The 13,733-nt window shown below is 40.5% G+C and overlaps 2 protein-coding genes across 10 annotated transcripts in view; one reads left to right on the top strand and one right to left on the bottom strand.

Annotated features, from left to right (window-relative positions):
* HPS5 (HPS5 biogenesis of lysosomal organelles complex 2 subunit 2) overlaps positions 1-9,290 on the bottom strand; it is a 40,950-nt gene extending 31,660 nt beyond the window's left edge. For 4 of the 9 annotated variants that reach the window (XR_004323268.1, XM_032488897.1, XM_032488903.1 and 1 more), the window contains exons 1-6: positions 9,096-9,232; positions 4,971-5,134; positions 3,227-3,337; positions 2,984-3,048; positions 2,342-2,534; positions 1,019-1,152 (exon numbers count right to left, since the gene is read on the bottom strand). Coding sequence is in view for 8 of the 9 variants with exons in the window: in XM_032488897.1 (XP_032344788.1) it covers positions 1,019-1,152; positions 2,342-2,534; positions 2,984-3,048; positions 3,227-3,337; positions 4,971-5,078 (611 nt within the window). In the remaining variant the exon portion in view is untranslated. Of the gene's footprint in view, positions 1-1,018; positions 1,153-2,341; positions 2,535-2,983; positions 3,049-3,226; positions 3,338-4,970; positions 5,135-5,543; positions 5,603-8,986 lie in introns of all 9 variants that reach the window. The other 5 variants (XM_032488900.1, XM_032488901.1, XM_032488899.1 and 2 more) reach the window with 5 other exon arrangements.
* GTF2H1 (general transcription factor IIH subunit 1) overlaps positions 9,264-13,733 on the top strand; it is a 31,861-nt gene continuing 27,391 nt past the window's right edge. The window contains exon 1 of the mRNA XM_006195123.3: positions 9,264-9,700. The gene's annotated coding sequence lies outside the window, so the exon portion shown is untranslated. The remainder of the gene's footprint in view (positions 9,701-13,733) is intronic.

Below are 13,733 nucleotides of genomic sequence, written 5' to 3'. Positions count from 1 at the left end.
ATACAAGAATCCCTGGAAAAACATAAAAACTTTCCAATCCTCGATAGTTCCAAGGGAATCAATTTCCAAACCCTGATTTTTCACATGTACACTTTCTTAAAATGATCTGAGAACCCACCTACTTAATGTGACATTTAAGGCTGTTACTCTCAGTGTGGTGCCAATTTACCAACTAGATCTCCCACAACTCCCCTACTCAAGCCACACTAGCACATTTTGGAATATGCCTAATTCCTTTTCACCTCCCCTCAAGGGGCTGTTCTTTCCTCCTAGAATATCCTATCCCCTCTTAACCCTTTTCCTTCAAACTTCACCTACTAAATATCCCCATCAAAATTACTGGAGCTAGCTAGCTAGTGGGTCACTTGGGTTTATTACGCATTCTCTCTTCTTTTACATATACTTAAAATTCTCCTAGGAAATTTTTAAAAGAGGGGGTGGGTCCTGAGGAATATGGTAGTTGGCCATGGTCAATGGAGTGGGGAAAAAAAAACTGGCCAGTGAATATTTCCCTGCAGTGAAAATGGCTGAGGAACTTAAGCCATTCTCTGCTCTGGTACTTACACCTAGCTCCAACACACTTCTTTGCTATTCACTGGACCTTTGGCTCCACCCTAGAGATTTTGGAAAAATATTTGTGAGCTTCACAAAGTTCTTAATTATTTTCCGTTCAATTTTACCCTTTAGTAAAATTCTACTAAATACACAGCAAATTTCAACAACAAATTCAATCAAGGAAGACTTCCTGATTCCCCATATTGAAACAGGCCATTGTTTGGCCTTCCCTCATGGCACTTAGACTAGGCTTCTTGGTAGAATTAATTGAATATTTGTCTTAGTCACCCACTGGACTGTCTCAATCTCCTCTACTCTCTAACACTAGCTTTCACACAGCTTGTTCCTTATCAATACATCAATAACAGTATAACTGAATTGAGTGGTTTGGGCTAAATGACTTCTAAGTCCCTTCCTGCTCTAAAATTCTGTATTTCCAAGGACTCTTGGTTGATCAATATACCTCTCAGTGTCGCACAAGAAGGATCGAGTAAGTGAAGATATAAGTAGTCTTCCATCCAAATAATCTAACTGGACAACACAGGAGTCAACTGTTGTTATTGTCTGAACAGGAAACATCACAAAGGCAGCAGCTGCCTAAAGGGGATATGACAAGGAAATCAAGTTTATTTGTCTTCATGAATATACATAATCTCCTTCTCTTTATCTTTTACCTGAAAGTAACTTAGACAACAAATAAAAATTTTAAATGGGCTGAAATTTAATTCACCTTTTAGGATATCAAAGTTTCACTCATTTAAAAGTTTTGTGAAATAATTTGCTATATAACTGCAGAAGAGAATTCTTCAGGCTCTGTTTGTGATTATCTAATCTTAGAAGTTGGAATGAAAAAGGTAAAGTAAGTTCTGGAATATGGGAGAGTTTTTCACCAGTAGATAGTATTTCTCCCTTTGGAAAAAAAGACAAATTAGGGCTAAACTCTGTATAGAATTCCACCTGTATTTTGGATCAAAAATATATTAGGAATTAAGTGGTAACTTTGATAGGTCATTCTGAATATCTAATTCACACATCAAGAATATTCTTATGTGTTAATTAAAATAATTTAGCCAATGATAGTTGAGAGCTCTTCTTTTCTGCCAGGATCCTATGTGGAAGTAAGCCTATGAGAGACAAGTTCCCCACTTCTAATACAACAGCTCTGGAGGGGAGAGGCAGTGAGAAGCTGGTCAGCTCTGCCTTAACAACAGACTGGAGCATCCTGTTAGGGTAACCTGAGACTCAAGTCTTCTACACCAACAACTGTGGCAGGAAGCCTAGGGACCCACGCTGCTGAGCACAATCCAGGAAGTGCCTTTAAGGTTCTGTTCACAGTACGTTATATCTTCCTGAGAGAAAATATACCTAGACCCCTGAATTTCTTCTAAATGAGGACCTGGAAAATAGGAACTTGGGCAATTAGTACCATTTCTAGGTCTGCCATTTTATTCACACAACAAACAAACAGGCATCTTTTCTTTCCTAACAGCCTAGTATTAAAGAATGCTCTATTCAAGTGAGCCATGCAGGTGAATTATGGAGTAATGTAACAGACAACGTGCAAATTATTGAAGTGAGCTCACAGAAGCCATTCTGCAATCATATCAAGCTAAACCAGGCTACCACACATACTACATGCAAACAATTCTCCTCAAAATTAATAGTCTGGGCTCTAGACCAGTCCCCCAAGAAAGACAGTAGGAAAAATTGTGTCCTTTAATTGAAATTCTCTAAGACAATACCTTATATTTCACCCACATACACAAAGAACTGGACTGGTTCTCACCTTTGCTTGTTTAGAAGTGTTGAGTTTGATGGCAGAAACTTTCCCCATATGATCACCTACAAAAACTCTAAGAATAGCTGTATCCCAACAGAGAGATGTAATTTTTCGGCCTTTGTGTTCTGAAGACACATAAATTCTTTCTGGTTTTCCACGACGCTCTTGATTTAATTCCCAAACAACTACAAGACCTTGACTGCAAGAAATGAGTCACAGAAGCAAATTTTTGGCAATGGTGAATAAGATCACAGTATTGACTATATTAAATATACATGCAAACTCTTATTCTTCTGAAAAGATAAAGTAGAAAGTCAAGGTATTAATTTCTTTGCTTTAGTCCACCAATCTAACATAATAGGACAACTTAGATGTTCTAAATTATCTCTGCTACCTTTCTCTTTTAAGGTCACGGAAATGTTGTTGCTTCATATTAGCCTTTTCCACAAACCCAAGGGTGACCAACTGTCTGTCCTAGTTTACTTGGGTCTCAGAGGTTTCCCACAACATGGGACTTTCAGTGCTAAAACAGAGACAGGTCCAGGCAAATCAGGATGATTGGTCACACTACCTAACAAACACACAACTACATTTGTCAACTTAAAAAGCTTTTGGAAAAGATCAAATAGTTTTAACACAGCTTCTCACCTGGTAGCTACAGCAACATAATCATCATCATGTAAACAACAGGCGACCTGAGAAATTGCACCTTCCTAGAGCACAGAAGGTAAAATATTAGGCAGCTCCTCAAAAATGGGTAAAGTTTTATGTTTCAATCTCAAGGTTTACATTACTCTTTTATTCTAAGTGATTACTTGTAATGGAGAAATTCACGTTTATGAAAGATACTCCCTACGGATGGTATAAGACAGGGCTACCCCTTAATCTTACCCTGTGTGAAAGGAAAATCCTGTGCTTCCAGCCTTCTTTCTGAATGAGATTGAGTCCTCCTCCTGAAGTGCCCAAGGCTAGCCATTTTCGAGACACAGCTAAGCTTGTACACTAAAAACACAGAAACAGGCAAGTGTGAGATTGCCACAGTCACTTAACCAAATAAACTATCTACTAGAAATAAATACTGAAGATCTGTGTCAGGTTCCTCCTCCTACCCCACCCACTGTCTTGTCAAACATCATGGTACTCACACTCTCATTCTAGAATAGTGAAAGACACAGAAGGAAGAACATGTCGATTTTAAATGTTTAACTGAATCTCAAAATGGCTGAATAGGCTCAATTGTATAAATGAGTAACTTTCTCTTGGCAAAAGCCAGCTACTAGCCCATTCATCTTCCGTGTAATTGGGCTAGGTCATTCCAGCGCTGACCACAGGAAGATCAAGTAAGTCTCCAGGGGATAAAGCAGCCACTTTAATCATCTGCTCCCATATACCATTTCTAGTCTGCATAACTGGCACAAAACACTCACAGCTCTGAGAGCAAGTGAGCCTGCAGGACACAGATGCAGGTCATCGTACCACTATGTCTCTCCACACCTTCAGCCTGCTGATTCCTCCCCTATCTACCAGAGAAAACAGGGGCCCTACTGTGCCCAAAACCTTGTGGCAAAAATGACTGGTCGGCGAACAGACATTCCTAACCCTCTTCGACCTTGTTGCTTCCCACCATAGAAGCTGGAAAACCTACATCTTCATTTACCCAGTTTCTTTTGCACTGTGGGGAAGCCTTGTGATTCAAATCCAGCTGATGAGGCTAAGTCTGCTGGGGTTTCCTAGAAAGCTTTACCCTTCCACATAAATGGTAGAATCTGAAGAAAAGAAAGTCTTTATCCTTGGCCCCCTCTTTTTTGCCTGAGGTGCTAATGGAGACATTAAGACTGGAGCCAGGACTCTTACTTTGCAACTGAGACTAATAGCCAATGAACAAATGATGGTAGAACAAGAAAGATGGAGAGCTTGGGTTCTCAGGAACGTCACTGGCCACTACACTAAACCCAGAAACAATAACCTCCAACAAAATTATAAACACCTTTATTGCTTAAGCCATTATTGAGAAGGTTTTCTGTAACTTGCAACTAAAGAATGTCTAACTGGTATCAACCTTTACAATTGTTGCTCATATTACTTTGCCTATTACTTTCCATTCTCCCTTTGCTCAGAGACTGGAAAGGAGCTTTGGGGTGGGAGCAAAAGTGTAAGAATGCAATTATTTTGGAATTGGTTATGAGACTGTTCTTTACTATGTCATTCCTGGGTTTAAAGCTAATTTTTAGCCCTGCTCCCTAAAACAGAGGGTACTTCAGACTCCTTGTCTTGGAATGAACTTAGTATACCTGCAGTGGTTTGTACTGCTCAAAATGCAATGGGGTATACTCATTTATATCTATTTTATTTTCAATCAAATACACTGCTTTCTGAGAGAAGACAGCAAGATAAGAAGGAAAAAATTCAGCAATCAATATCATGGTCTCCAAGGATGGGAAAGAAGAATTCAAATGACTGATTAAAAAATAAATCAAGAAAATCTATGAACATATTACTCCTATGTGAGGTATTACTAGCACAGGCAAGAACACCCAAAACTCCATAAAACATAGACAACACGGGTGCATGCAACAGAGAGCACACAAAAATATGAATATGAAAATAAAACTGACATAAAGATCAAGAAAATCACCTTTAGACGAGTGGAGTCCAGCCTCAGGGCTGAAAGTAATGGATCCAGAGACTCGAACTCTGCAAGAACATGGCTGTAGGACTCCGGTATCACAGGCACAAAGGTCATTTAGCCTGAAAGCTCAAACTCCGTTGAGTAATAGGCACAGTACTCCTGAATCAAACCTGCAAAAATATGATTTAAGACGCTCACCACTCATTCAGCAAGTATTTAATGTGTAGGTTGAGAAAATTGGGAAACATGAGAAAGGGACAAGGATCCCTACTCTGGAGGTGATTAGCATCCAGGTGGAAAGAAAACATGCAGAGGTAATATTATATGCAATCATCAGCTTGTACGATATCATTCCCTGACTCTAAAACTCCCAGAGAATAAAATCCAGATTCTCAAGGCCCTCCACGATCCTATCCCACTCTACTTATGTAACAGTGGGAGAAGTGGAATGGACGCTGCGGGATAAAAGGTGAGAATTCCTAACTTAAGTAAAGTCTTCTCAGCCTTTCCACTTGTCATTTTATTAAGTACCGTGGATGAAGAAAAATCAGGATTACTAAGACAAACAGTGTTGCTCACCATCCAGTTCTACAAGGGTTAAGTTGTACTCCACTGCAGTTGCTGATCGACAGTGCCCTCTGGGAGGAAATTAACACAACAGTATGAGGCACCGCTTGCTTTGGACAAGCAGCCCCCTTAAGCTCGCTAGACTAGATGTATATCCCAGGAAGAAGTTTAATCTCCCCAGATTCTTGCATCTTCCCATACTAAAATCATTCACTTGGATATCTGTTCTTTATGATTAGCAATAATCTTTTACCAAGATGTAGGCTTGCCTGCACTTATTTTCTAGCCAAAAATCTCATATAAACTGTCTTCTCCCCTACCTCTTCAGAGCAGTTTCCTCAGAGCTAACTGAATGACTATCTCCCAGGTTACAGTTCTCAGCAAGACCCTGAATAAACTCTAACCTGTTATATTGTTTGACTTTCTCTAAGTTGACTGCTTCTAGCAGAATATGAGGCACAGTGGTGCAAACAAGACAAATCAAGTAATTCCAGAAATCAGTCACTTTATAATCATATGGGGAGAAAAAGACAAATCACACACACACACACACACACCCAGAGCCCTCATAAGGGAAACATAAGCAAAGTAATACATTGGAACTTAGAGGACAGACAAATCACGTTGAGTTTAAAGTAACCACAGAACTGGGGGGAGGGTACAGCTCAAGTGGTAGAGCTTATCATGCACAAGATCCTGAGTTCAATCCCCAGTGCCCCCATTAAAAAAAAAATTAATAAATAAATCTAATCACCTCCCACCACTAAAAAAGTTAGTTAATTAAAAAAAAAATTAAGTAACCACAGAAAGTGGTAGTGAAGTAGCCCTGGACCTGAGTAGGCTTTTATCGGAAGGAAAAGGGAAAGGACAGCAGGTAGGGCAGCAATAAGCAAAGATACAGTGGATATATTTGGAGAATACAAGTTTAGTCCTTGGTTGAAACACAGGACACAAGCCATGGAATAATGAAAACTAAAGCTGGGATAGTAACTCAGGCACAAGTTACAAAGCACTCTGAATCTCAAACCAAGGAACCCAAATTTTAATTCGGCAAAAAAAAATTTTTTTAATTCAGTAGGCAACAGAAAGGCACTGAAGGATTTAGTGTTGGGAGGTCACATAATTTCTGTGAAGTGCTGTGGGCAGACACCAGAAAACAAAGATTTGAGATAAGGGTTGCATAGTGAGGAAGTAAAGATGTCTCTTCACTTACTCAAGAAATCTGGTGGAAAAGGAGAAAACCTCTCTTGATCTTGTGAGCAAGGGAGACTCAATAAACAGATTTGTAGGCAGTAGCTAAAAGAAGTCTTTAGAATGAGAGGGACTGAAGATACAGGAAAAAGAAGATACAATTACCATACAAGATCCTAAAGAAGATAGAAACGAATAACATTGAGACCACAGTGGCTGTCTCTTCCACTCATAATCTTAAAACAAACTCTGAGATGGATAGGCCATTTGCCCTTGATCTCAGTGAAGAGAGAATAATCTGGAATTTATGATCTAATGGGGTAAAAAAACCTAGTAAGTTTCTATTTTTCTGAAAAAGACTTAATGGAGATGAGAATGGAAAAAGAACAGCACAATGTCAGTTCTCAAGAGAAGCTGCTGTTAAGCCAACTCCAAATTTATACTTTTCTTTGCGCTTGTTCTCTCTGAAATGACTCCAGTTCCCTCCAGGTCTCCTTATCCAAAATCTGCCTAGCCTTTCAGGCCCAGAAGTCCCATTTCCCAGAATTCTCAAAATGGAAGACTCAAAGGTAACTCAGTGCACACAATCATGCAATTCAGGAATTAGTCTTACCCTTGATCCCTGAACATTTGCAGGGAGGGAAAGGAAGTGTTCCATCTCACAAAGCTGCCCATTCCACTCCTCCACAGCTCTCACTGTTATATGACCCTTTTTTTACTGTGGTGCTGAAACCTGATGACTTGTAGCTTTTATTAATTATTCCTAATTGTGGCTTCTACAGTTTAAGGGAATATGTTTACTCCATCCAAAACAGTCGTTTGGTATTTGAAAACTGTTGTAAGTTCTTTAACATGACATGACACTTTACAGATTCCTCTCTGTTCTGGTCAGCCTTCTACTCAGACACTTTAGTCTGCCTGAAAATGTGTCTAGAACTGAACATAAAACTCCTTATGTAGCTGGATACACAGAATAGAGCTGAAGCACTAACTTTCTTGATCTGAACACATTTCTATACTATCTCCTAAAATAGCATCAGATGTGTTTTTAAAGTAGCCTCCTCACACATTTGATTCAACAGAGCAAGCAGTTAAATAAAACCCAAAGAATTTTTCATATAGAATGAGTATAATCTTTCTAGCCAGTACCCAGATACAGTAGAATTAAGCTCAAATTGAAAGCTGCTATTAACCAAATATGACAATGGATGTATAAAGTACCTAGAAATTTGAAAAAACTATTCAAACAAGGACAGAATGTTGATAATTGTTAAAGTTGCGTTAGGTGTACATGAAAGTTCATTATGTTATACCACTGCTGTCTATGCTTGAAATTTTCCTGGTAAGATCTTTTTTAAAGTACTTTCTTAACAATAAGAAATTCTGTACAAACTTACAATACTTACCCTGACATAATCTATGATCTTATCCTTATTTCTTTTTCCATCTTCATCTCCACCATATCCTCTGTCCTATTCTACAGCTATACAGAGCTATCTCTTATTCCTCTTTCATTCTATGAACTTTCTGTGGCTCCATGATTTAATACATCCTTGAATCTTCCTCCATGTAATATAACCCTATCTTCCTGCAATGCCGAGTAAACTACTACTTCCGTTAAGTCTGACACACCTCGAGCCTAGCAAAACACTAAACAAATAGAAGGTGGCCATAAATGCTCACTAAAGTCAACGAAAAAAACTTTCTGAAGAGTTGGCTTGCCCAAGGTCACAGAGCTTATAAGAAGTAGAGCTGAGACTAGAATCCACTAATTCTGAGTCCAAATCTAGTCATCTTTCCATTTCCCAGCATTACTTGATGGTAACATAAATGAGTAGTAGGATCAAGAAAAGGCTTTTCTCATCGCCCTAATACTCATTTTACTTTTAATGGACCAGTGTTTGCTGCTCGAACATCCAATGCAAATCACGCTCTTTTCCCCACCGGGTGCGTGGAAGAAGAGGAAGCGAAAGAGAGAAGGCAGAGAGCAACAATTAAAGATACTATGCGAAAGGGAAGTAGATTTCCTCATTTCTATAATGGGCTCTTTCCACCCAAGAAGTAATAGAGAACAACTCTCCACCTCAGACAGAGAAATGGCGACTCGCTCATTCATGCATTCAACATGCCTTGCATGCACTACTGGGGACAGTTCCTGCCCATAAGCTCCCTGCCTAACTTTTTAACAGCAGCAACTTTAATAGTGTATTCAGATCTCTTAAGGAGAGGAGCCTCAGTAATCAAGTTTTCAAAGTCAGGCTCACAGACCAGCAGCCCGTAGGTCTCATCCCTGCTCCACCATCTCCAGGCCAGTAGCCCCGAACTTTCAGCGGAGCACATACTCTCTCCCAGCTGGACAGCCGGGACACTCACCACGCACCGTGAGCCACACCGGAGCTTCAGTTTCCCCTCCCGCCCCGCCTCTCACGGCTTACGTCATCCCAGAGCGTCGGGGACGCTGGGAATACGCTGTTAACGGCATTTCCTCATCACGTGATGGGCTACGCCCCTGCTTGAGCGTGGTCCCTCCCCCTCAGGCCGCGGTCACAATTACGCTCTCTGCGGCCTGCAGTCAGCTGGCCATTGCTGGCCGAAGATGCAACGCCAACCGGGACCGGAGGAGTTCTAGGCCAAAGGGGTGAGCCAGCCAGGATCCTGGGAGCCCTCACCACTTAAAGCTGGCAAGAGGAAATGAAACAGGCGGGCACCAGCGGGGGAGGGAGGTAACTAGCGGAAGGTGTCATGGCGGCCGCTCTCTGGGGTCACGTGCCTCGCAGACCCGCCTTAGTACTTCCGGTCACGTGCCCTCAGAGTTCTCGCAGCCAGCGATGGAGGCGAGACCCCCCAGTAACAGAGGCGGCGGCGACGGCGGTGGCTACTGGGTTTCTGCCCCTTCCCGGCAGCGTCTTTGAGAAGCGCAGCGGAACTCGATCCAGCCCGGTTACTTACTCCCTGCCCAGGGTCGTAGCTCCCACCTGGTAAGTTTAAACCGAAGAACAGGGATGGGTGGGTGGGTGAGGAGCTGACAGGCCTGGGGGCCGCGGGACGGCGCGGAATCTGCCCCTTTTTCCTGTGTCTCTGTTGCCATCGCCACAGCTTTCAGGCCTGCCGTCACGGTAGCTCTTTATTATCTTGAAGGGGGAAGAGGCGACCCCTAATCTACTTGCTTGTGGGAAGCCTACCCCTCTACTGGGAGCAGGGACTCAAAGATTTACCCAAAGCTGAGATCAGACTTGGCTTCTGAGAATGAAGGACGTGGAGGCCTCTCTCTGGCGGGGGAGAGAGAAAATGTTAGAAAATGTGCTGTTGAGTGTTTCGGTTTCTGTAAGGGAAAAGCTTTCACCTTAGTGTCCGCACACCTTTTGCTTCACCTGTCAATCCTGCCACTCTTAAAACCTTCTTAACACATGTGCCAGTTCACCACACACACACCAGGTTTTGGTCCGTAGCCAATCTGATCATCTTTAAGATAGACAGCCAACACATAGAAGTATATAATCATTTTAGAAATTCCCCAACGTTCTCAGGCTAAATTGATTAAGGGGGTGTATTAGGTTGACTCTTAAACGCCCGTTTCAGGGGTGTAAAACTGGGGGAGAGGAGAAGAAAGATAAAAGACCTAGCCTTTTGTCTATCAGAAGACCCAGTTTTTAAAACACAGAAAACAAGTGGTTTAAAATATACCTTGCGTTAAGTATTTGACTCCATAGATGAGTGGAACAGTTTGTCCCCATGAACGGGAACCCCAGTATATAAAGCAGCATGCTCTGGTAGAATTGAATTTGAGAGTGCCCAGCCCACCCACTCAGCCTTCCCTCTTGAAACAGTTTGAAAACCACTGAATTGAGCTTTGGTAACTAAGCCAAGTTGCCAACCCTTTGACCCTTTGTAAAAGTCACAACTAGAACAAATGAGATTGAGATGTCACAACAGAGGGGAAGATAACCTCTAGTATCAGGCTTACGGCTCACAAAAGGACTAGCCTCTGGAAAGAACTTTGTACCTTTTAGCAGACCTAAATCCCTCATTTGGAAAGGAGGGAAAGATAATTTGGGGCAATTAAACCTGCTGCTACTCTCACTCAGCTGACACTTCACAGTGCAGCACATTGATAGATTTGAGTCTCTCCTAGGTATTATTAAATACACATGCTAGTGCTAATGCAAGAAAATAATAATAATAACCCACACAAATGCAAAGAGAGCTCTTTAAAAATATTAAGAAGGTTGGTGCAAAGAGAGAAGACTCAGTTAAATATAAAGAACCAAGTGCTCAGCTCCTGTCAGTTGTGGCTGCTTCCTGTATGTACTGCCCTCAAGGCTTAATGTTGTCTCCCTGCTGGTCTGTCTTTACACCTTTTAGCCCTACTTTCCTGTGCTGCTGATTTTTCCTTACCATCGGAACGTCTGGTGTACTTTGTGCTTTCCTAGCATTTTGATCACTATTTCTACTTTATGGATACTGCTGGTTGAGGTGTCTTTGTCCCTTACTCTTTTCTGTCTTTCCTGTCTTCAAGGTGGCGGTGTCAGGCATCCAATAGTCCCTCCTTTCTCCACTTTGATTACCAACTGATTGCTCTTTCAATTTTGGTATTGTACTCTTGTTAGCATGCAGTATTTATTAGTGAATGTGAGCATGTATTTCTCTCTGTCTTGCGTCTCTGGGGCGTTTTCCTCCTCCTGCCTCTCCCTGCACTGCTGTAAAAAGAAAAAGTGCTTAATCTAAAAATTGCTACCTCAGTTATTCCCCTTAACATCTTCCTTGTGTATGTAACTATCCTTAAAACAATATCTGGTCATTCTTTATCTACTTTCAAGGTCTTATTCCCTCTGGTGCTGAATTGTTAAAATTTTTTTGGATTGCCTGATGGCAAGCAGCATTCCAAATCTCCATTTTGTTCGCTGGCAGACACAGAAGTCCTCTAATAATAATCCTCCTTTTAGAGGGTGATAGAGTTTCTATTTCACTTGTTGCCTTTTTTTCTGCCCCATTTATTTCTGCACATTGGGGAAGGGGATATAAGTAATGGAAATGCAGAGATACGGGATGTAGAAAATGGAAATTGAAAGATTTCTCCTGAATATTTTCAAATTTTTCCTATCCTTATTTATTTACAAGACAGTTACTGGAATCTGTGAGGAATGGTACTCTGATAGAGAACTTCAGGGCTTCCAGGAGTTTAGCTGAGGATGTATGTGCAAAGATTTCTTGTTGGGTCTCACCAAGATTATATTCCTTTAAAAACAGAGATCTTAAATAGATGTCGCAGATATTTATTGAACTCTTCCTATAGGCCAGAGCATGCTGCTGCGTGCTGTATTGCAAGGAACACAACACATGCAGCCTCTGCCCTTCTCAGTGAAGCTTGCAGTCTATCGGGGTAGACAGGCATTAAAAGAATTACTTTAAAAATGTATTACCATAGTGGTAAGTGCTGTAAAGAGAAGATAGGAGACCTTGCCTGGTAACTTTGAAGCTTAGAGTAGACTGAAAAAGTGAGTAAAAGCCAGTTAATAGGAAAGGAGGAGAATGTGCAGAGGCTCAGAGCAAGGCATGTATGTACATTTAGCTTCAGGCAAGAAGATATTTAACTGCAAATGAATTAATAAGTTTACTGGAGGATCTTGCTATTTAAAGAAGTCTTGTGGCAGATTATTTCATGAAGTAAATAATCTTCCAAGTAAAGCTAGATCTACTTCAAGCCACTTTGTTTAAATGTAACTGCACAGATATATTTTGTAAAAAAAGTATTTTGTGGCTCTTACAGAGATCTACTAGAAAGAAGTTTTTGCCACTCAAGGAACCACTGTCAAAAAAAGTCTAAAAGTCACAGAAGTCGATACAGGATTGCCCCCACTGTTCTATTGAACTTCCTAAAACTGTTCCTTGTACAATTAGCAGAAGTGCTACAGATGACCAGGGAAGTTTGCCAAGCAAGTTAGCTGTGAGACCATTGACTTGTAATTCACAGTGTTCAGTAACTTATCTCTGATATATTTTTAAAGCTCCCCCTAAGTGGATTTTAATATGAATGGTTTTACATAAGTTACATAAGAGGATGTGTTTTTCCCAACTGATTTAAAGTAGCCATTTAAATCTAATTTATTCTCCACTTTACAGTTTCCCCACCTTCATTCATCTTTCTTCCTTACCTTTCCATTTCAGAAATTTTTTGTTCTTTTCCAAACCTAATACTTTTTATTTGTTCCCGTAAGCTCAGTTAGTTGAGGGCTTACTTTATCAGCTGTCCTTGCTCACTGTCTGTCCTCCATATATGTACATACTTAGAGCTGTCTTGTAATTATCTGCTTATCCCCCTCCACACACCCTCTCCCATCTATCTCAGATTTTAATTCATGTTTCCTGATATATGGGTTGTATGGTATGCATTACATAGTACAGACAGGCTTTCTCAAAACTTTTAATAGGTATATATTTGATATAATGAATATTAGAAAATACTGAAATTTAATTATTCATAGGCATAAGTTTTTATTTATAAAGTTTTAACACTAAGTAAAAATAATACACATATTCTAGAAATTGAAAATAACAAATATTTTAATTTTTACCCACACTAACACCCCTGACACTTTCCCATGTTAACTTATAAATGTGGTTTAATAGAGAATAAACTCTTGGAAAAACATTTTTAATAACTGCTTTTCTCATTACAAAACACGCATTTATTGTAGATAATCCAGAAAACAAAAAGATCATTCAAATCATCTGTAATCCTATCACCACAGGTAATCACTATTAAATTGGGTATATGTTCCTCTCATACATATTTGCAAAACAGCATAATGGAACTCCAAGGTCAGACTGACCCACATTCAAACCCAGTTCTACTTCTTGATGCTTTGGGAAAGCATCTTGATCTCTCAGACCCAGTTTCCTGTATCTGCAGAATGGAACTAATAATAGAACCTACCTCAGGATTGTTAACTGGGGACTGAATGAGATAATGCCTACCAAGAGTTTAGTCCAATGCCTGACACATAAGTATTC

Source organism: Camelus ferus, chromosome 10, assembly GCF_009834535.1.
Source record: "Camelus ferus isolate YT-003-E chromosome 10, BCGSAC_Cfer_1.0, whole genome shotgun sequence".
Taxonomy (NCBI): Eukaryota; Metazoa; Chordata; class Mammalia; order Artiodactyla; family Camelidae; genus Camelus; species Camelus ferus.
Note: the sequence above shows the minus strand (reverse complement) of the source record. Positions and strands in the feature narration are given on the sequence as shown.